General features: G+C 45.9%; 1 protein-coding gene across 1 annotated transcript in view; it reads left to right on the plus strand.

The window, feature by feature from the left end:
* Nucleotides 1–24,352, plus strand: part of VCP (valosin containing protein) — a 111,156-nt gene that overhangs the window by 38,127 nt on the left and 48,677 nt on the right. The window contains exons 9-14 of the mRNA XM_085628194.1: nt 2,434–2,569; nt 13,425–13,537; nt 13,747–13,911; nt 14,008–14,130; nt 23,278–23,490; nt 23,842–24,150. Of these exons, the coding sequence (XP_085484320.1) occupies nt 2,434–2,569; nt 13,425–13,537; nt 13,747–13,911; nt 14,008–14,130; nt 23,278–23,490; nt 23,842–24,150 (1,059 nt within the window). The remainder of the gene's footprint in view (nt 1–2,433; nt 2,570–13,424; nt 13,538–13,746; nt 13,912–14,007; nt 14,131–23,277; nt 23,491–23,841; nt 24,151–24,352) is intronic.

Consider the following 24,352-nt stretch of genomic DNA (forward strand, 5'->3'; position numbering starts at 1 on the left):
TTAGAGGGCTCTGCTTCCTTTTCGATAGGTTTGCTGTATGGAAATACCATCTAATTTTGTAAGCCTGCTCACAAATGGACAATAAGATTCTACTTGGAGAAATCACTGTCCGTTAAGAGTTCATGGAATAGTTATTCTCTGGCAAACCGTGTGCCCACTTGGAATCCTAACAGGCTCATAGTTCCACCTGTGAGCCAGTGTACTGATCATGTTAAGATGGAAAGTTGCATTTCTGGTGGCAGTTTCTTGCATGTGCAGAGTCCGTGAACTCCAGGCACTAGTAATGGAAGAACATTTCCTTCAGGTCCTCCAAGATGAAGTAGCCTTATGAAAGATTCAACCTTTAAGGGTCTTCCACTGCATGGTAACCTGTTGCACCATTTTTACTATCTGTTGATCCATCTCTGCGCGAGAGAAATTGTTTTTGGTAAAATGTGCAGATTGTGCTGCACTTGAATGATTGTGTGGCAAATCCATAATTGTACGGGAAATGCCACAACTGTAGCATTGCATACATCCACTGGTCGTGGAGAACCCTTTCTGTTTTAGCATGTGTTGCTCTATCATTTTGTGCACGGACCTAGAAGCACTAGCCACCCCAGACCATTAAGGCTGAGGTGAACAGAAATTTGAGCTTGTGTTAGCAAATGTGTTCACGCCTTGTTCACCACTCTGAACATTTTATACATGCATGTTCACATAGTAATGTTTTGTTTATACTGCAGCAAATGAGCACTTTTCTGCCCGACAAATACCCACCTAATGGCTGTGTCCATGTGTAAAAAAACACAAATGCTTACCACAGTCCATCTGGCTATGCTCGTTTTTTAGAAACTGGCTTCTCCGGATCAGTGAGCAAAGGAGAAAATAAAAATAAAACTTTTGTCTTGTATAAGGCTACTTAAACTTGGTGGACCTGAATAGAAATGTTCTTTCACTGATAATGCCTTGTGTTCGCGAACTTTGCTCTGCATAAACAAATTGCTACCATAATTGCAACTTTCCATGTTAACATGAACCTCTGTGTATGTCTCAAAGGTGGAACTATGTGACTGTTAGGATTCCAAGACTCTTGGACTTGCCCTCGTTGTTCATTGGCCCGCCTGGGCTCTACAATTCCCCCCCCCCCCCCCCCCCCTCTCCCCTAGGTCATGCCATCTATCCTCCCTCTCCCTAATAACCAACATTTCTATGCCACCTTCCTCGTTGAACTGTGGTCTCTCTAGGAATGTCTTTACAGGCCTGACAGTACTGCTGACTGCTGCTCCTCAGGTGCCTCAGTTTCTCACTCCACAAAAGTCTCACGGTTGTCACTGCTGGGTGTCTCTCTGCTTCAGTTATGTGCTGCACCGCATCTCTGCCCCTAGTTCAAGGTCCATGTGTTGGGTTGTAGGAGCAGCATTCCCCAGGATATCTTCCGCGGTGCCAGTGTTTCCAATGCCATATGCCTGCTCTGACACTACTACAGTGACATGTTGGCTTCGACAGGCAAGACTGGAGCTCCTCTTAGGAGTGCTGATGGATTGTTGCCATCTTGGCTGCTGGCTGGTCCCAGCCCCCTCAAAGGAAAAGACTTTAAAAAGGGTCATTGAAATAAGTAACTTTAAGAAAAGTTAAAAATAAATCATTAGAATATCCTAGTACCATCTGAGCTGAAGTAGTGACCCTGCCCAAAAAAAAAAATCATCGTGGGAGGTGGTAGATTTCCTTTCAACTTTGATCCATGTGTCTAATATTAATCCATGGAGAATGTTCCAGTCGACTGATAAGGACTGCTCTGCTTGCTAAACTAAAATAGGTATTGAGTGACTTGATACTTGTATGGAGACTAGAAGCCATATCTTACTTTAATTAAACTGCTTTGGTACCTAATAATGCTCTTTGAATAGAAGGCAGCATCCTTTAAAATGGTTTTTACTAGTAGGCATTAAAAATGAATAATCCAAAACCCACCACTCAAAAAGCACCACAATTGCCGCCAACAGGATTGCTTGAAGGCTTTTACAGATGGGCTGGGGCCGGGTTGGTTAAGAGTCCTGTTGTTGGTGTCCACATTTTCAGCAAGCATCCGCTACGTTGATTGTTTTATGTTTTTATTTTTTATTCAAGATGTCTAAATGTGCTGCTAAACTTTTATAGTCCTTCAGGATGGAGGTTACCTTACTTGTGCTTAGCACTGATCTTAACAGATAAAGGAAAAGTACAAGTTACAGACCTGTATTAGCATTGTGTACCTGGCTGCTGAATGCAGACACATTGCCAGCATTCTACTTGAGTTCTGGTAGGAACTTGAGCTCTTTGATCACCTCTGTTGTTAGTTAATCCAGTGATGATCTGAGGGAGACACCATATGATGCTCCCTCAGTTACATTACAGGCGGAGTATGGAATTTCAAATGAACGAGGATGCTGATTTCTGCTTTCTTTCCTTCAGACACATGGTGAAGTGGAGCGCCGTATCGTGTCACAGCTGCTCACGCTTATGGACGGCCTGAAGCAGAGGGCTCATGTGATTGTTATGGCTGCTACTAACAGACCCAACAGCATCGACCCTGCGCTCAGACGATTTGGTAATGAAAAGCCTTCCACATTTACATCTTTGGAATAATGTGTCCTAATTGTGTTATCTTCGTGCTGCACCTCCACGTCTGCTAGGAACTGAGCTGGAGCTGTGGTCCATAATAACCAGTTTAATTTTTATAAGGTTTTTTTCTTGTAATCTGAATGGATTCATATTGTTCGAGGCATGTGGGCTGCTGAATTCATATCTGTGCATAGAGGCGGCGATCTATGCACAGATATGAATGTCAGCAGCCCTACATGCCAAGAACAGATGCATACTGGTAAGTAGCATATTCGATAGGTGGCTTGCTGAGATGAAAGGGCGGGAGCAAGTAATGCAGGTGCTACCCCAGCGCTCAAGCTGCAGTAATTGAGTGCATCTGCATGGGTGCTGCTTACTCCAAGTTTACCTAGCAAAGCAGATGTTCGTGGAAGGCCATGCTAGTGAAGTGTTGTGGCTGTGAGCTGGGTGCCAGAAGATTAGAGAAGCCAACCACATAATGCATTCTTAAGATTATGCAAAATTGTAATCCATCTGTTTCCAAATGGAGGATTGGCGAAATTCTTCGAGGCTTTCCTTTTTGTTAACTTTGTTTGAGCTGATCGCTTAGTTGCATGTTTATTAATTAGAAGTTTGAGGCTGGTGAGCTGGTTTAAGTTCCATAACTGTTTTACAAAACAGTTGAAAATGAAAGTATTTAGCAAGGCATAGTCAAGTCCGTATGGTATTGGTGAGTTTGGGTGCTCCTGGGTGGGAAATGCTGGGATCAGGGAAGTGGTAGTAAGGGCTTGGACTGAAAGATTTGTACAGGTCTGACTTTAACAATAAAAAAAAAAAAAGGTGCTTTCTTCATTGATTAGTGACTGTGTCGCTATGCGTATTGGTAGGTCGGTGAATACAGCATTAAGTGGATGGATGGATGGCGGGGTCAAGTGCCTGGGGATAGATGAATGAATTGAGTGACTAGGCGTGTGGTAGAGGGCTTGTTGCTAGTACTGATGGGTTCACCTTGGTGGCAGGAAGCAAATCTTCCCTCCTGTTTAATGCATGTATTGTGACCTGATGCCCTTCAGTGCATCACCCTCAGATGGTGAGATGAGCTCAGAGTGTGGGAGAGCCATCGTGATAAAAATAAGCTCCGAACCACCTCTGCGCCTGCAATGTACTGCTCTGCTTCGACTTAACTCTACAGCTAAACTTTGACTTGGCCTGCAGTGGTCTCTTGCCTAGAGTACATGTCCGTTCACATCCTAGATGACCAGACTAGGGTCCACACAGAGTGATCTTTTATTTGGATTACTCTGCAGAAGGTCTGCTTGACGGTGGGAGCAACATAACTCTCCCTCTTCTGGAAGGCAGTGCAAGTGGAATAACGGCTGCATTGTGAAGGGACAAATGCCGGTCCTCTTTTTGACAAAAACCGGGCCAAACTGGGAACGCAAACCGGCCCTGGCACTTAAGTGCAGACCGAGAATGGGGTGGGGGGCGGTGGCGGTGTTGGTTGGAAGTGCTGCTGCTTTTGATACAGTAGGTCGATATTTCAGTGCTGTTGGAAACCTGCACCATGTACAAAAAACAGCCCCCACCAGTCTAAAACCAGCCCTCGCCCTTCCTGGCCACTGGGGAAACGCCCAGTGCCCGCTACTTGCCGGGGCTGCTGGGATGTTTAGTACTAAGGCAAGGGGCAGAGTCGGTCCCACTCTATTTAGTATTCAGTAATCCAGCAGCCTATGCTTTTCCTTCGGATCTGCTTTCTTGAAGGAAGGCGCACATGGTGCAGGGCTAGACTGATGGAAGGTCTTTGGGCTTGAGTTTTTCACAGAGGTACAGTGCCACTACTAGGTGTCCTTGACACGTAAGACTAAAGTGCCTGGACCTACGAGACCGATTGGTGGAACGAGGAGATTGAAATTGGCATAGAGCAAGAACTCGACCGGGAGCTGCAGGGCTTCGGAAGAGAACAGGAAAGGAGGGACAGACCAGAGGAAAAGAATCTAGCGCCTTGACACACTGGGTCCTCCAACGCTGTAACTGCCGGAGTCACAATCACCATAGCTGTACTGTAGTCAATGGCGCAAATTGCTGTTACGTGAACTGGTGCAATAGACAAGTAAAGCACTCATTACATGTGTCCCAGAGCGGTATCAATCTGGCAGATTCGAATGCCGCTAAAGTTTGGACCTAGTAATAAGTGGTCTGGAGACACCAAATATGTGCACAGCAGCAGGCTCCACCCGGCTCCTGCACAACATGGAGCGCTGCAAATACACTCCCCTCCCTTGCTCCAAGCAACAAATTAAAAGGCAGAGCCAAGAGGAGGCTCTAGCTCGCAGTGCCCGTGCATGAGCAGAGCCCTGAAACTTTTTGCCATGTAAGCCATAGGCAATCATCACGTATGAGTATCCCCAAATTTAAACAAGTGTCTTAAACATGCGGAAGCGTTGACCTTAGTCACATTATTTTACCGCATTGAGAGGTACTTAAGAAAAGTGAGTTTTTATTTAATCATGAGGTTAGAATCATTCTGGGCCCCTCCTCTGTCCTGACAATTTTGTTAGTGACCTAAGGAGCCATTCAGTTTTCGTGCACCCTTTTTGGCCCAGGTGGCTATAGATATAGCAATATTATAGTCTAATCAATCAAACTATACGTTCTTTTTCCAATTCCTGTTCTGAACCTGCGGATTTGAATATGCTTTCATATCTGATAAAGAAACAATTACAGGAGTAGAACTGGTTAACCCAGGTGAGGCCGGGCAAAGTTTGCAGCAAACAACATGGTCTCAACTGAATCATTAAAACTGGGCAGGAAGAACAGTGCTATAAATCACATTGGGGGAGGGGGGAGCGGAGAACAAAGGAAGGGAGACCACAACAAGGAAGGTAGAGTGAAAAGGTTATTATTTGTAGTTGTAACGGCACTACAGTACAATTTAATAGACAATGACCATAACGCACACAGTGAGCACTGAGCGTGCTAGTGATAGTGAGCGGCGCAGTGACACGGGTGAAGAGAATAGCGTGAGCGGCGACGAGGGGTAAAAAGAATAATGTGGTCAAAAGTACAAAAATATGTATACAATGTTGATGTTTAGTCAACGGCTTTTCAACCTGATTGATTTCAGGTCATCATCAGGACAATGGTAATTAGTTTAAAGTAGTGCTGAACTGGACACGGGTTGGGTCAGGCGTCTGGGTAAGAATAATCAGGGTGTAGTGAAGTTGATGAAGTGTCAGGAATCTGCGTATGCACCAAATAATTAAATGCCTCCGCATGAAAAATCAGAGGGGGGGGGGTCCTACGATCCAAGTACAGTATCCATGCGACTGGCAATCAAAAAGGATTTGAGTGAGGGTAACGGAGTGATTTCAGTAGCGGAGCTGCTAAGTGGCGATCAATGTGTTCAAATGCTGCACTGGGGGAACCAAACCTCTGTGTTGCAAGCCGACTAGGGGACGAATGAAGCGTCCGGGATCTGATAAGGAAGTAAATGGAGAATCAGTGAAATAAAATATTTGTCTAACATCATACAGTTTAGTTAAGTAGGGAATCTGGGATTAAAAACAGTTTTCGTGGTTTCATTTTGTACAAATCCCCCACTAAATAAGTTTCTATTTAGCTCTCCTTATCTCAAATGTTAATGCTTTCATTTTAATTTTTACCATAAGGGTAGAGCCTGGGTGTTGGGTAGAAGTCAAATGAAAGCTTGGCTCGTTTTGTGTTCGAGGTTCCAAAGGACCTCGAGCTGTGCCAGGCATCCGACTTTAGTCGTCGTGCCTTGCTCGAGCTTTCATTGTCTTGGCCACCTCAAGAAAGCAGATTTGTTACTGTATCTCTGGATTCACATTTTGTTCCCTATTCTGTGGGAAATAACTTTCAAGAGCCCAGATTTAGGGTTCCAGGACACTGCCCATAATAGATTCTGGGCTCCAAGTATCCCAGCACCTGCATCTTGGAAACTGATGATAGATTCAATCTCTCTGTGATGCCTTTCTAGAGATGCATTTCTTTTTTAACATTAGATTTTCTGTCTAGCAACAGACGTTAGTTAGGGTTGAGGTAGGTGGAATTGGTGCGGGTAGATCATGTTCTTTCCGAGCTTCATGAATTGAGGTGATGGAAATTAATTTTCCCCTCCCCCCTTCCAGGTCTCGCCACAGAAAGAAGTAATACAGGGCGTGGCCCCCTCCACTCCCAAGCAAAACACACAGTACTTTTCCAGACAGGCCCACTTCATAAATCTTCAATGCGGAGACACTTGAGAATGGATACATTTGCCAATCTTGCTTTAAAAAATATCTTGGTAAAATTCTAAAGTGAATTGTAACCAATTATTCGATGGGTAGCAGATACTTTGTAGATTATCAGTGAAAACTTGGATACATTTAATAGCATATTGACACTTGTTACTAGTAGAAACTTGTTTGTGTCCTTTTGAAACCTGCTTTGGGTGAATTGTTCTAATCCAGGGGCCTCCAGCCTTTTCTGACGTGAGCTATTTGTTTTCACTGAAAATCTTGAGCTGCTACTATTTTAAGTCTTGCACAATGGCCACAGCAGGCAAGTTTATATTATTGAGCACCACGTCCAAGATTCCGAGCAGTGACAACCTCCGTTCATTGGGCATGGTTGCCAGCAGTAGTATGGAAAGACTTTGTCAATGTATAAGGCTTCTGTGTGGGTAGCCATAGCCAGGGCCGGCTTTAGCACTACTGGTGCCATGTGCGACAATGTTTATTGGCGCCCACCCCAATGACTGAGAAAGTGCCCTCTTTCTTGCATTGTATGCCCCCACTTTTTGCTGAATTGCTGATGTACTTTGACTGAGTGTGCCCTGGGCTCCTGCCAATCCGGTACCCAGGGCCTGTGTTCCTTTCCTTAAACTGCATGACAGCCTAAACCCAATTGGTATCTCTGGCCACATGTCTGCCCCTGGTAAATGGTACCCAGGGCCTTGTGACCAGAGAAGGCCCCTAAGGGCTGCAGCACTTATTGTGCCACCCTTAGAGGCCCTGTACCCTGACACACACACACTGCCTTTGCAGGCTGAGTGTCTTGGTGCAGAACAAAACCGAGACGACATGGCACACATCCCTGTGTGCCATGCCCACAACACACTCTGCCCTGGCATACCTCAGTCACACCTCTAGGTGAGTGCCCTATGCCAGTGGTGTGGGTACAGGTGCATGAGTTCCCAGGTCCATTCCTGGGCACTGTAAGGGCAGTGCTGCCATTAAGAGTATATGGTGCTGGGAGGTCGTCAACACGAACTCCACAGCACCATGATGGCAACTCTGAAGACTGAGAAGTTTGGTACCAAACTTCTCAGCTCATTAAACCCACACTGATGAGAGTGTGGGATTTAATGTAAGATGCACGACGGAGGGCAACAGAGTTGCCCCCTGAACCTAACCTGCAATCCACGTCCTGTCTGAGAGGCTGCCTAGGCTGCCACACAGCAGACATGTTGCTGGACCCCAGGGTAGAGAGCCATCCGCTCTCTTGGGCCTGCAACAATGCACATCCTGGGTGAGGTGCTAGGTCTCCTCCCCCTGGATGGGCAGGGGAAGTTTCAATGGTATGCCGCCTTTCTGAGCTTCTCCAGGCCACTTGCTGTACTCAGCAACTGGCCCCCACCGGTTCTTACCCCCACTCTGGCGGGAAACCCCAAGGGAGGAAAGGGGGTGTGCCAGCCTCTGCCAACCCCACCCCTCAGGTGGGGGAGGCGAGGTGAAGCACATCTCCGGGCTCTCGCCATCTTGAAGATGGGGAGCCCTGCCCAATCAGGACTAGGATACTGCCCCCCTCCCACAGGAGAGTGGCAGGGTAGGGGGTGTACCCACCCCAGGGAAGGGACCCATTGGTCCCTGCTCTTTACCTACCTGCAACGCCCCTAAGTTTAGTATTTAGGGGCACCCTGAACCTGCCTTTCTCAGATCCTGAATCCGAAACAAGCAAGAAGATCAAGAGACTAGAAGACCTGCCGTGCAGCTGCTAACAAGAGGAATATACAACTGATTTGGCCCCAGCCCTACAGGCCTATCTACCCTCAAACCTGCTCCTGCTAAACCCTGGCGTCTCCAGTGGTCAGCAACCTCAAAAACCCCGAAGGACCTGACTGCCTTGTGACTCTTAAAGACTGGGACTCCCACGGGCAGTCGTTCTGCTCAAAGCAAGTAACAAGCCCTTGGTGCCAACCAGGAACCGTGACTCCTGCACACTCTGCACCCGCCAAGCCTGGCCTGTGCCAGAGTGGACAAAGACCACGGGGACGTTTCCCACCGGCAACTGAGACCCCGAATCAAGGACCCACCTCGAGGCTCCTGACTATGCCTGCAGTCTCAGAACCAGGGACCCCTCCAACCACGACCAGCTGAGGGTAAGATTTCCAGACACGGAAAGACACTCCGGCGACCTGCGGCCCCCTGTGCCCAGCTTCTGGGTGCCTACCTAACCTACAGCTTCTAAACTTACCTCTCGAAGTGGTGGTCGCACCTGAAGAATCTTCGTCCCGAGCTTGCAGCCTTTGTTCGTCACGGAGCTTCTCCATTGAAATCCATTGAGTGCCCGACGGCTCAAAAGCACCCTGCACCCAGCCACCCGAGTGCCCCTGGGAGTGCAACCTCTATCCTAATCTACTTCCCCTGAGCAAGTGACCAGGAGCCCAGCTCCCACAGCCGCGTGGCCTGCTTGCCAGCAGCCACCAACCAAAGGCCCCCTTCCCGCAATAGGATACCATTGGGCCTAACTCTCTCTGCACCCGGCTGCCCCTGTGCCGCTGAGGGTGTAACTACTGTACCTACCAGACCCTGGGAGACCCCGGAGTCTATGCCCAGAACCTTAACTCTGCCAGTCGAGTACTTACCCAAAAGCCGATAACTCACTTTTCTTCCATAGGGTAACATTGACTGGTTTCACTTAGTGTCAGTTTTGAAACTTTAAAATATTTGCCTAAAATCCGCTGAATAACAAACTAAATTATTCACCTGTTATCAGGAGAGATCCCAGTGCTGGATCTGGTGCCCAGCACTGACCCTGAAAAGTAATTACAACTGTACTTACCGCTCGCTACCTTGATTTTCCTCCATAGTATAACATTGCCTGGTTTTCACCAGAAATTCTTCTGTCTATTTTTGAAACTTACAAATATTTCTTAAAAATCGCTTGTATAACAAAAATGATTTCTTCCAACTGTTTACAGGAGATGCACCAGAGCTGGATCCAGGATCCAACACTGAGTTAGAAAAAGTAGCGATAACCCCACTTACCTGCTAAGTGAATTTCCTCCCATAGGATAACATTGGTGATTCTATGTGAAAAGATTGCCAAGTGTCCACTTTTAAAATACAATAATGTTCCTTAAAAATCATACCTGTAACCAAAACGTTTTTACTCACCTGTTTCCAGGAAATGTCCCAGGACTGAATCTAGGATCCAGTCCTGTGGTAAGAAAAGTAATCCAAAAAGTAACTAATTGCATTTACTTAGAAATTCCCATTGAGCTCAATGTATAATTGTTTGAATTGTGTTGCCTATTGCAACAACTGTACCTATTGCATTCAAAAGTCTATTGCCTAGTGAAAGTATTTAACTAAAGCATCTCATTCTGAGAAAGTATATTTTGATACCTATTGTTGGTTTTATAATAAAACAACCATATATTTTTATATACAAACTATTGGCCTAGAGTTCAGTTCTTGGGTGTGTGAGACCATTTGCTGACTGAGTGTGTACAACAAATGCTTTACACTGTCCTCTGACACTGCCTTACTGCTCGACCAAGCTACCACTTTAGAGAGTAAGGTTATATCTAACTTTAGCCTCTGCCAAACCTCTGTGGACTGTGGACTCTGTGCACACTGTACCTATTTGGGAACAGTATATACAGAGCCACTTTCTTACAATGACCACCTCCACCACAGATTCCCTCACTACCACCATTTGACAGTGCCCCTCAAGTCTCCATAACCACTGTCTTAGATTAATTTCGTTTTATAGCGCCACTCATGCCAGTTTAAGATGTCAGAAAACTTTACATTTCACACACAATCATCGCTGTGAAAATCAGTATATAGGAAATGTTATACAAGACATAGGCCTACAAGGGGTAGGAGTTGTATGTCATCCATACTGGTAGGCAGTATAGTTTAAGAGTCCTTGGACTGGAAAAACACAAATTCAGAATTTAAAATGTAGCACCGTTGTTAGGGTTTTTCTTTAATAAAAAATAGATTTCTACCCAAAAGAACCCCTTTTGCAAAATTAGGACAACAAAAGTCTGGGCAAAAAATATATAGCTCTAATATTTTCCTTGCGGTTTGCATGCAGCTTGTTATGGCAGTTAATAGCTCACTGCTTTTTATTAAGATTTTAACTTCTAAACTGCAAGTAAGAAAAGAATCTCAGACAAAACCGGTAACCCATTGACCTATTTATATTATATGCACTTTGTGATGTTAATGGGATACGCTCTTTGCAGCAGGCATGTTAACCCTCTGCAAGATAATCAGTCAAAAACTTTCAGTAGACAAAGCTCCGGACTCTCTCTCTAGGAAGAACATTAATCACTGGAGTTGTCATTTTTATTGCGGGGACAAAGTATGCGGCATCTGGTGCTTTTAAAGCTTAAAGCGATGAACATGGCGCCCCCACCCCAAGTCTGCTGCTGGTGCGGTGGCACCGATCGCACCGCCCTAGAGCCGGCCCTGGCCATAGCTGCAATGCTATGGCACGAATAAGTCTCTTAAACGCTGCATTATTATTCACTCATCAACTTTTTGCATATTTTGCAAATTCAAACATTTTTCTCCAAACATCTGCTTTTGAGTATTGAAAATGCACACATTTTCGTCTTGAATGCATGCTTTTCAATTGCACGTATATTCATTGTAGAAAAAACAGAGGGGGATCGCTTTACACCAAAGGAATAGGGTTCGAATAATCAATTGGAACCGAAAACTTCCTTTGGGTTAATTCTAGTATTTCATACCACTTCAAAAGCACACACTCATCTAATATTTCTCACACGCTATACTTAAAGGGGATCCAATCCTATACTCCAGGTCAAAACAGAAAAAATGAATTTTTCCAAAAATATATCATTTTATTCAAATTAAAAACGAGTATACACGTCTAATTTAACACATTAAAAAATTATTAAAGGTCAATAAATGAATTTTGGGAAAGTTATAACTTAATTTTTTTTATATCAATAAATTCACACACTATCAATGTCGCTGAAGGCAACACAAAATATATCACCGGATAATTCACATACAAGGACAAACATGAAAACATATGAATACACGCAAAAAAACTGTAATTTGTCATCAAAGGATGCACATGGATGTGCAACACATTAAAAACTGGAACTCGATAAAATGTGCCCTATTTGTTCTCTGCAATTCCAGTTGTTACATGGATTGTGTGAAGAGGGTCGAAGCGTTTCCATGGTATGAATTACTAGAATTAACCTAAAAGTTTTTCTTTTCTAAACGTATATTAATTGAACAAGCAAAAGCTTCTAATTTAGTAGGTTAGGCTACACACAGAGCTACTTGCAGGCAGCCGGAGAGCTCCCAGTAAGTAGCTCATGAGGGATTAGTTGGAGAAGCCTGTTCTAAATTGCCCACTGCAAAACACTGCTATGCTAAAGGAATGAATTAGTTGTTTTGAGTGTGGTGCTAGCCAAGTTCTTTAGCTTTAACTAAAGATATCTCTATAGTATACTTATAGCAGCACTTCAGCCGTTGCTTAACTTCACTGCAAGTGACTGGAGTATGTCCTTTCACAAGCAGTATGTCGTACACAAACCAGTTCTTTAGTGCCAAGGACTACTGCGACTATGTTCTTTAATTGTGCATATATGAATCTGTGATGGCTGCACATGCAGGTGTCACTACATTTCTAGGCACTCCTGTACCTCCGAAGAGCACGCAAGCTGCATGGTGGCATAGTGTCTTCTGAGGCACGCTTTGGCACCATGCACAGCTATATGCGCTTTCACCACTGTTGATGCAAGAGTGCTATCCCTGAAGTCCGGTGTCGGTATATACAGCCTGTGTCGCTTACTTCCCTTCATCATCTGTGGCTGGTATTAGTACTTGTATCCCCAGCTTGCGGCTGCTCGTGACTGAGGCTGTTCAGCGCCAGCAGCAAGAGATGGGCCCCTCCAGTGGTGTGAGCCAGGTTCCTCGGCAGCGTTGGATGCATTGCTCCTCCCATTGCGGTTTACTGCTTGCTTCTGCTGCCCGCCTGGATACCAAAGAAGCATCTTATAAAAATCACAGTGACATAGAGGGTGTCAAACTGCAGCTTTCTGCTCCACCCTTCCCAGGTTTTCCAAGCTGTGAACAACCTTTCCGATTAGTCTTTTTAGTGAATTGTCCCACCCTTAGACATTGCCCCAAAATGTAATTAAGTCCTATCCAGTTTCTTACTTAACTATGCATCGCTTGCACCCAACAGAGGCTCCTCCGTAATGGCGGAGGAGCTTCGCCCCACTCGTCCGTCAGTCAGAAAAATGTAATATCAATGAAACATTATCATTTTATTTTTCTTTGACGTATTCTGGCATGTGTGCAGGGCGTGGCCGGGCCATTGCAGGCAGGTTGTGGCACTTAGATGTGCGCATGTATGTTTGGCCAGCCATCCTAGGCCAGCCAAACATACCACGCGCCCTGTGTTTAAAGCCGGGTTGGAGAAATGCCGCAGGCTCACAGGCAGGGTCTGAGCAGCAGAGCAGGCCTCTCAGACCAATCGCTAGGATTGCTCCTGCTAAAAGTTCTCTCTGGAATTGAAACATTGTGATGGACAGTCTGAAGTGATTTTTGAATCTTAATTGTCTGCCATCTACCCTACAGGCCGTTTTGACAGGGAAGTAGATATCGGAATTCCAGATGCAACTGGTCGGTTGGAAATTCTGCAGATCCACACCAAGAACATGAAGCTCGCTGATGATGTTGATCTGGAGCAGGTAGGTGATCTAGAAGTGATTATTGGAAAGTCTTTTCTTAAGATGTATGGCGTTAACTTAAATCCTACATTTAGATCTCTCCAGTTTGTACACTACTGACTATGATGAGGGTGTTCTATTGAGCTTAAACTTCAGCAGCACACTGTCTGATTAGAGGTCTGTTGTGACTGTTCTGCCTTTTGATTGTTTCCTGTTCACAATTACTCCAGGTGGCAAATGAGACACATGGACACGTTGGTGCCGACTTGGCCGCTCTGTGCTCGGAGGCTGCTCTACAGGCTATCCGAAAGAAGATGGATCTCATTGATCTGGAGGATGAAACCATTGATGCAGAAGTAATGAACTCATTGGCTGTGACCATGGACGATTTCAGGGTAAGGCGTCACTGGCTCTTCTTGAAACCTCTAATACATACCAGGGTTTTTAGTGTAATAGTGTTTAAGCACTAACCATGTTTTGTGTTTCTGCAGTGGGCTTTGAGTCAGAGTAACCCATCTGCACTGCGTGAGACAGTAGTAGAGGTGCCACAGGTCACTTGGGAAGATATTGGTGGTCTCGAAGATGTGAAGAGAGAGCTTCAAGAGCTAGTACAGGTAAAATAATGCGATGAGTTATTTAAATTGGTTATATTGAACCCTTTGCCCCCAAAGAAGTCTGTACTAATTAGGTCCTGTGTCCATTTTGCTTGACAAAAGAATAATCAAAAAATGCCCAATCTAAATAGTTTGCGATGCTGACCTTTCTTACAGTTCCTAACCAAGGTTTTGATTTAACTGCAGCCCAAACGGCTAAATGAAATGACACCAAATTTAGCAGAAAGCTAGATCTTGGTTCAGAAAGAGTGCTTTTTGTAATTTGGTGTAAATCTGTGTAGTAGTTTGAGTTAAGTTAAATATTTATGTATCGAGAGACACAGACCCACGCGCCAACAACAATGCCGTGATTGGTTGTCTGCAATTTGAGAGGAAAGTTGCAGCAGCCATTTTGTGCATTGGTACTCTGTTCCCAGGGGTGAAAATAACATTTAAAAGTGATAGAAAGGGTCTGGGTAGAGGCACCCTGACTCCATGGGCCCGATGTAGGGGTCTGTGAGGGACACCTCATGGGCAAGGAATTGTCTAAAAATGTTTTTTAGTGTGCAAGGATCTGCGGATCCAGACCCAGATTAAAGTAAAATATACCCACTTAGACCCACCGACTCTGACCCATAAAAGCACTTACACAGCAGCTCACACAGCCCCTTACACACCTACACACCACTCGCACACCCGCAGACCTACACAGCCACTCGCACATCAGCAGTGATACACTTCTAGAAATTGTCATAGCTTATGTATGTGGTGGTTTAATATTGATGTTAATAATCTTTTAATATTGGTATGCATGTTTGTAGGTGTTTTAATATTGATGATGTTCTGTGGATCCATAAAATGAAACTAAGACTTGGTGCATTACATTTATGGAAAGACTACCTAAGTTACCTTAATTTTTTGTTAAAAAAAAATATAAGAATGAATGTGTGGATGAAATGTATTCACTTGTGATAATGAATATTAGTAAATTGAAGTTATGGGTCAAGTTGTTGTATAATTGATATATTTTTCAAAACTGTGAAATTCACTAAAGCACAGTTTAGAAGGACGTTATAGTTAGGTTCAGATTTTACCCACATAAAACCATAGAAATTCAGCATTGATAACATCACTGCAACATTTGCAATTAAATTGAGGAGAAAACTGTGCATGGCAGTGGCCCGGGTTATAGTTTCCTTAGAACTCGAGTAAGGCTTACTTGAGAACTAGAACTGCTTAATTTCTATGGTTTCGAGAGTGTAAAATCTGAACCGAACATCTTTATAACCTTTGTTTTTCTCCAGTGAATATATATGTGTGTGTGTGTATATGTATGTGTGTGTATGTGTGTATGTATATATATATATATATATATATATATATATATATATATATATATATATATATATATATATATATATATATATATACTCACACTTCTGATCAAGGTAATTGTTACCTTGCATGAAGACCCAGTAGCTAGGCAGATAGCTTGTTTTGACTGAGCAGATTGGTTCCATCAACACATAGTTTTCTCACTCCCTTAAAGATATGTACTTACTGTATCGTTGGCCCTTTAATATTTTGCAATCCCCTGCTTTATTAGTCCCAACCGTGCTGTGCATAGTGCAAAGCTTTGATGTTCAGGCATGAAAGTCAACCAGTTCAGCATCCTGATTCTTTGTAATGGCTCTCCTTTCTGGAGTTATTGTTTCATGGAAATAGCTGAACATCTGAGTACAGCACAAACAAATATGGTTTACCCTTTAACCGCGTAAGACCTGCCTTGCTAAAATGCTCTATACCAAATTTTCTCCCATAGATGCAGTATGAGGTTCTGTAAATGGCTGTTCTATTCTAGGCAGGCACATGCCAGGAATTGAAGGAATCTTGTTTACTTAAATTATTAACTGACTCTACAGTAATTGGCATCCTATTTTTCTCTGTGTGTGTGTGTGTGTGTGTGTGTGTGTGTGTGTGTATGTGTGTGTGTATATATATATATATATATATATATATCTATCCATCCATTACTCTGGCATGTTCGAAGCATAATGTTTGGTGAGGAGACTTCCATGAATGGATAATCTGAGGAGCTTTAAACCTGTAGAACTTAAGAATGAGCTGGAGTCCTTGAAAATGATTGTTCGAGGCATATGAGCTGCAGATTGTACACTTAGCATAGATCGCCATCTGGTGTTGGGCCCGGATGTTTGCAGTTTGTTTTTGTTCTTTGGACAGTGTTTGGAAGTCACGAGTTCGGTGACTCCTCCTTCGGTCCGTACTGCGCATGGGCTTCGGCTCCATCCTCAGATTGTTTTTTTCCGCCATCGGGCTCGGATGTGATACTTCGTGCTCCGGCTTCGAACTTCTACGGTTCCAGCCTCGACGGAAAATCCTTGTTCTTCGAGTTTCTTCATCTATCTTCATCCCTCGAAGCGGCACTTTTCTCCATCCCGTACATCGGCACCGGCCTTCGTGCCCTCCTCGACTCCGGTCCCGGCCGATGGAAAGGACTCTGTTCAAAAAGTGCCCAAAATGTGGGTCTAAATTTCCCCACACCGACCTCCATCAGGTGTGTAACCTTTGCCTCTCTCCAGAACACGAGGCTAGAGACTGCCCCGCCTGTAAGTCTTTTCGATCAAAAAAGACCATCCGGGATCGAAGAGCTCGACGCACCATGGCGCACTCATCGACCGTAGCTCCACCGGACATCTTCGGAGACGACGCCGGAGCTTCGGGGCAACTACACGCCGGAGACTACGCCGGAGCTTCGGGGCAACTACATGCCGAGCAGGAGGACGACGTCGTCAGCGCTTCCGAGGCCGACGACTCCGACGTGGAGGACATCACACCGGCGCAGCGGGTCGTGAGTACTGTACCCCCTCCCACCCCCGCGCCCAAAACCAAAGAGACTCAGGTTACACCCTCGCCTGCAGGCCTGGGTAAAACCAAGCACACAGCTTCTATTACCCCACCTTCGGGCCCGGTGTCGAAGCCTCAGAAGTCTCACGGCAGCTCGGGCTCGAGCCAGCCAACGCCTGGTGCCGAAAAACCCCATCCGGCACCGAAGAAAGTGATACCCAGCTCGACTCCGAAGCCACCGGTGCCGAAGCCTGGACTCTCGGTGCCGACAAAACACAAACACAAATCTGTCGGCACCGACGCTCCGGCGCCGAAAACTCCTTCGACGCCGAAAAAAACAGAGGTTCCAAAAAAGCATGGCACACAGAAACCATCGAAACCCTCGGCTCCGAAAACATCGGCGGCAGCGGACGATTCGGTGCCACTAGACCTCTTTACACCAGACCCTTTGCAAAAGACTCTATTTAAAGATCCAAAGACTGGGCTATTGACTTTAGTTGTCAAGAAAAGACGTCTTGACACACCGGCTCCTCCTCCACCGCCCAAGCGGAAGGACTCTGCTACTTCTCCTCTCAGAGTGCCCTCCCCACTACCTCCTCCTCCGCCTCCTCCACCTCCCAGGTCTCCGCCACCCTTACCTCATCACTCCCCGACCCCATCCCCAGATCCGGATTACGGGGATCCAGATTATGACCCGGCGGACGCCCCAATGGACCCCACTCCACCGGGGACCCCAGACCCATGGGAAGACTACCAAAACCCTGACATACCGGATATGCCTCAGGACGACCTATACCCATCCAGGCCGTCTCCCCCTGAGGACTCCTTAGGGTTTCACCACTTAGTGCAGAGAGCAGCACACTACCATGGGGTGGAAATGCATAGCGAACCAGTGGAAGACGACTTCCTACTGGACACATTTGACATTCAGGACAAGTCCACATCTATCTTGCCCATGCTTAAAGGTGTCACCAAGCATGCTGCAGAGGTGTTCAAAGACCCTGTCAGGGCCAGGGTATTGAACCCTAGAATAGAAAAAAGTACAAGGCGGCACCCACAGACCCTGCATACATTAAGGGCCCTGCTCCCTTAGATTCCCTAGTTGTGTCCACAGCTAGAAAGCGGGCTAACTCCCAGTCCTCAGGAGAAGCCCCACCGCCAGATAAGGAATCCAAACTTCTAGACGCGTCTGGCAAACGCACCGCCTCCCAAGCTGCAAACATGTGGCGCATTGCAAATACATAAGCGCCAATTGCGTGCTATGACAGAGCACACTACGACGAGCTTGAGGCTCTTATGCAGCACCTCCCCGAAAAACACAAACGCAAGGCTCATGACCTGATACAGGAGGGTAAACTAATTACTAACACCTCCATTAAGTGTGTCCTCGATGCAGCTGACACTGCTTCTAGAGCCATAAATACCAGTGTCCTGCTTCGTCGTCATGCCTGGCTCAGGATCTCAGGGTTCAAGCCTCAAGTCCAGGCGTCCATACTAAATCACCCCTTTGACCAACAAACTCTCTTTGGGCCAAAGGTGGACGAAGCATTAGAAAAGATGAAAAAGGACACAGACACAGCAAAGTCTATGGGGGCACTACAATCACATGCCCCTAAACGCTCCTTTCGACGCTCATCCTTTCGTAGCACAGGCAGAGGCTACTCCACCGATAGCGCCTCTACCTCCTACAAGTCCCCTCCTCAAAATACCTTTTCAAAGGGCTACCAAAGGGGTGGTTACAGAGGCAACAACAATAAGGGCAGGGGCAAAACTAACACCACCCGTTCTGCAACCCCGCCCGCACAATGACTTCCCTTCACTCCCCCCAGACCATCCCACTCCGGTCGGGGGCAGACTACAAAACTTTATCCACGCATGGGAATCCATAACATCGGACAAATGGGTGACCCAAATTATTCGGTCAGGGTACTGTCTCGAGCTAACATCTACCCCACCCAATATCCCACCAAGGCACCGTCCAATGTCTCAAGAACATTCCACACTACTCAAACAGGAGGTGCTCTCCCTCCTCCAAAAACACGCTATAGAGCAGGTCCCCGTCAATCAGCAAAATCTAGGGGTCTACTCTCTGTATTTCTTAATACCAAAGAAAGACTGGACCCTGAGGCCCATTCTGGACCTCCGGCCTCTAAATGCGTACATACATTCAGACCATTTCCACATGGTCACCCTACAACAAGTCCTCCCGCTCCTCTGTCAGGGAGACTTTCTCACTACCTTGGATCTGAAAGACGCATACTTTCACATTCCAATACACCCTTCTCACAGGAAGTACCTCAGGTTCGTAGTGGACGGTCAGCATTACCAATTCACGGTTCTCCCCTTCGGGGTCACCACCGCACCACAGGTGTTTACCAAATGCCTAGCAGTTGTAGCAGCACACCTCAGGCGTCAAGATATTCACGTCTTCCCTTACCTAGACGACTGGCTCATAAAAGCCGCGTCCTACAACCAATGTGTGCAACATACCAACAGCACCATTCAACTACTCCACCGGCTAGGCTTCACGGTGAACTACCAAAAGTCCCACCTCCTACCATCTCACACAAAGCAATATCTCGGGGCCACTATAGACACCTCCAAAGGTATTGCCTATCCAAACTCAGCCAGAATCGCAAGCATACAAGCCTTGCGCAAAACATTCCTTCCTCAACACTCTCTTCCAGCAAGAGTGTTTATGAAGCTCATAGAATTGATGGAATCTTGCATTTTCATAGTGCCCCATGCAAGACTCCACATGCGTCCACTTCAAGAGTGCCTAGCACGACAGTGGAACCAGGCCCAGGGTCAGCTGACGGATCTGGTGTTGGTGGACGGCCGCACCCATCACTCTCTGCAGTGGTGGAACACCACAAACCTTTCCAAAGGGCGGCCGTTCCTGGACCCGGTTCCTCAGGTGATTCTAACAGCGGACGCATCGCTCTCCGGCTGGGGAGCGCACCTCTTACACCTCACAATGCAAGGTCTATGGACGCCACAGCAAAAATCGCTCCACATCAACCATCTGGAGCTCTTGGCGATCTTTCTAGCCCTAAAATCCTTTCAAAAACAGATTTCGGGCAAAGCAGTCCTCATTCGCACAGACAACATGACTGCAATGTATTATATCCAAAAACAGGGGGGGACACTCTCCCCAGCTCTCCCGCTTAGCCCAGAGCATATGGAGATGGGCAATTCCCCAAAACATCTTTCTCCTGGCACAGCACGTTCCAGGCGTACAAAACACCATGGCAGATCTGCTCCGCAGACAAACGCAACAACTACACGAATGGGAACTGCATCCACAAGTTCTTCACCCATTCTTCCAAAAGTGGGGGCATCCTCAGAGACCTCTTCGCCACCCACGAAAACAAAAAATGCCCAAGCTTCGCCGCCAGATACCCACACCCATTGTCCAAAGGCAATGCGATATGGATGAACTGGTCAGGCAGATTTGCATACGCCTTTCCACCTCTCCCACTAATTCCGTTAGTGGTAAGGAAGCTACAGCAACACTCCCTCACACTCATTCTGGTAGCCCCAACATGGGCCAGGCAGCCGTGGTACACCACACTACTACAGCTATCGGTGGTACCACATCAAACACTGCACCTGTCCCCATGCCTCCTAACCCAGAACCATGGAGAAATCAGGCACCCGGACCCAGCTCAGCTCAACCTTGCGATCTGGCTCCTGAAATCTTAGAATTTGGATACCTTAACCTTCCCCCTGATTGCATGAACATTATCATGGAAGCCAGACGTCCTACCACTAGAGCATGCTATGCCGCAAAGTGGAAAAGATTTGTAATTTACTGCCGTAACAATACAATCAACCCTTTAGATGCATCCATACAGCACATCATATGCTATCTGCTCCATCTTCACAGGTGTAACCTGGCATATTCATCCATACGCCTACACCTAGCAGCGATTGCTGCTTATCTACAAAACAGACAGCATTTATCACTGTTCAGAGTGCCCGCTATTAAAGCCTTTATGGAAGGCCTTAAACGAGTAATTCCTCCCAGGGCACCACCTTCCCCTGTGTGGAATCTAAATGTAGTTCTTACACGGCTAATGGGTCCACCCTTCGAACCAATGCATAAATGTGAGCTACAGTTCCTCACCTGGAAAACAGCTTTCCTCGTAGCTATCACTTCCCTTAGAAGGGTTGGTGAAATACAAGTGTTCACTATACAGGAACCCTTCCTACAAATACATCACAGCAAGGTCATTTCCCCCTTCCATCTCAATCAATCGGTGGAATTAACTGTCTTTTTCTCGCAACCTCAATCTGTTGCAGAAAGGGCCTTACAAACACTTGATGTTAAGAGGGCTTTGCTGTACTACATACAAAGAACGCAACCTTTCAGGAAGACTAAACAATTGTTCGTTTCCTTCTCTCCACCACATAAAGGCAACCCCATCTCTAAATCAGGGATAGCTAGGTGGATTGTAAAGTGCATTCAAATTTGCTATCAAAAGGCAAAAGGAACATTATCTGTTCCACCTAAAGCCCACTCTACTAGAAAGTTAGGGGCTTCTATGGCTTTTCTAGGGAACATACCCTTAGATGACATCTGCAAAGCAGCCACATGGTCAACACCGCACACCTTCACAAAACATTACTGTGTAGATGTGCATTCCAAGCAGCAAGCTAGTGTGGGCCAGGCTGTACTAAAGACACTTTTTCAAACCACTGCAACGGATACCGGTGGTCGCCGCTAAGGTTGGGTACTGCTATATAATCTATGCTAAGTGTACAATCTGCAGCTCATATGCCTCAACGGAATATGCTACTTACCAGTATGCATCTGTTCTTGGCATGTAGAGCTGCAGAGTTGTACACGCCCACCCGCCTCCCCGGCTACCTGTATCCGTTCCAGTCCATCTTATTTAGATACAACACACATGGGTTTCTCACTGTTATTACTACGCTCCATCATTTCCCTGTTGGCGAAAAACAATCTGAGGATGGAGCCGAAGCCCATGCGCAGTACGGACCGAAGGAGGAGTCACCGAACTCGTGACTTCCAAACACTGTCCAAAGAACAAAAACAAACTGCAAACATCCGGGCCCAACACCAGATGGCGATCTATGCTAAGTGTACAACTCTGCAGCTCTACATGCCAAGAACAGATGCATACTGGTAAGTAGCATATTCCTTTAGATCTATGCATGCTGAAAAGAAGCGTGAGGTGGACTTTAATATCTGTCAGTGTTTAATTTGAGCCGGTGGTTTCGATGCTCGTCAATGGCACTTAATTATCAACATCGGACAGTCTGCCGCATGGTGGTACTGTTTGTCTAGTTTAGAGATGAACATAAGTTGTTTATTATTCAGTCTGTATTAAAAATGACTAACACCTGCCACCCAAGCCTTCTTGGAACTTTGGGGGCCTGGAATACTAGGAATGTGACGGTTAGTAGTCGGTATTGTCATTTGCAGCGTTAACAGGTTGGTGCAAACTGCAGTGGCCTCTTGACAAGGCCCTGGCACTTTGTTTTGTTTACGAATTAAACACTAATGTCTATGCCTAGTAGTGGGTTGATCCTTTCTCCCTGGTTGTGGTGTGAAACCCTATTGGATAGATTTGCTAAATGTCTTGAATAAGCCTGCAGTTTACTTGACACTGCGATATAATTGGTACTCCGTAGCTGGACAAGAGTTTCTTACATAGATTGTGTTTTTTGTTTATATGCTTTCTTTGGCATTAACAAATAGTGTTTCCAGAACAGAATGAAACCTTGCTCCACCTCCCCTGATGTTGCCCCTGGGAAAAGCAGATGGCCTCCCAGCAAAAAGTGTGATCAGTTAGTTTCTGGCTTTACAATTCATGAAATCAAGGGAGTTTGAGTTGTTCATTTGCTCATCTGGAGTATGTCTCTTTATTGATGTGCTGTAGTTCAGCGGGTAGGGTTATTCTCTTTGATGCTCGTTCTGCCTGGTGAAAGGGCGCAAGAAGGACCAGCCAGTGAATGAGAACTTCCACCAGGGGGAATGAACAGACTGCAATATGGAAGCATATGGCAAAGCCTGCTTTTTCACTTTTATCCTGTGCATCTGACCGAATGGTCGCTTCAACACTAAACTAACGTTAGAAGTAACATTCAGTGTAGATGCACTGTAAGTTAACTAAAGGTATTATGAACTAAAAAGTGAGCTTTTCAAAAATACACAATTGAAACAGCCAGTAAAACCAAGTGCAGTTTAATCTTTTTTTTTCTCTTCTTTAGAAGTTGATTTGTTAATTGATCTCTTGATGCAAAAACTTTTTTTGCAACTCCTTCTAATTGTAGTACCCTGTGGAGCATCCAGACAAGTTCCTCAAGTTTGGAATGACCCCTTCCAAAGGAGTGCTGTTTTACGGACCCCCGGGATGTGGTAAAACTCTACTGGCGAAGGCGATTGCCAATGAATGTCAGGCCAACTTCATCTCCATCAAGGGGCCAGAGCTGCTCACCATGTGGTTTGGAGAGTCTGAAGCAAACGTCCGGGAGATCTTTGATAAGGTGAGCTGGAGAGTGGCGCTGAGCATGGTTCATGCCTGGGGCATTCTATAGTGGAGCTTTTTGGTTTTGTGGTACTTTGCAGGATGCTTTTGTGAAGGGGGAAATGCCTATTTTAATGTCTACCTAATTTCTGTGCACCGCAACATAAACTGAGCATATATGTCTTCTAGTTTGAAAGACTTCATCGACCCAATAAAGGGAGGGGAGGGGGAGACTGTCATGTGTGCCGTCCCAAGCTTGGGTTTGTTAACAAGAGATCTTTAATCCCTTTTAATAGACGACCTGAGACAGATTTTGCCAATTCCGGGTCCTTGCCGTTAGATATCCTAATGAAATGTGATTGCTTGGCAGGCGCGCCAGGCAGCTCCTTGTGTGCTGTTCTTCGATGAGCTGGACTCCATCGCCAAGGCTCGAGGAGGGAACATCGGGGATGGCGGCGGAGCCGCAGACCGAGTCATCAATCAGATCCTGACGGAGATGGATGGGATGTCCACCAAGAAGAACGTGTTCATCATTGGTGCTACTAACCGTCCTGATATCATCGATCCGGCCATTCTGCGACCTGGCCGCCTGGATCAGTTGATTTACATCCCTCTGCCTGATGAGAAATCACGCATGGCTATCCTGAAGGCCAACCTAAGGAAGTCCCCGGTTGCGAAGGTAAGTTACAGCTCTCTTGTTTTGCTTTGTGAATGTCACCATAATGTCTGCCTTTTTTTCTGCTGTAAAGTGCACCGGGCGAAGTTATAAAGGTGCAGTTCCCTTTTATGCCACAAGGTGGCAGTCGTAGTCCAAGAGTTTGAGCACTGTTTCTTGCAGAGCAAGTGTCAGCCAGGCTAGGCCGTCGGAGCGCTTCGCATTT

This window comes from Triturus cristatus, chromosome 2_1 (genome assembly GCF_964204655.1).
Source record: "Triturus cristatus chromosome 2_1, aTriCri1.1, whole genome shotgun sequence".
NCBI lineage: Eukaryota > Metazoa > Chordata > Amphibia > Caudata > Salamandridae > Triturus > Triturus cristatus.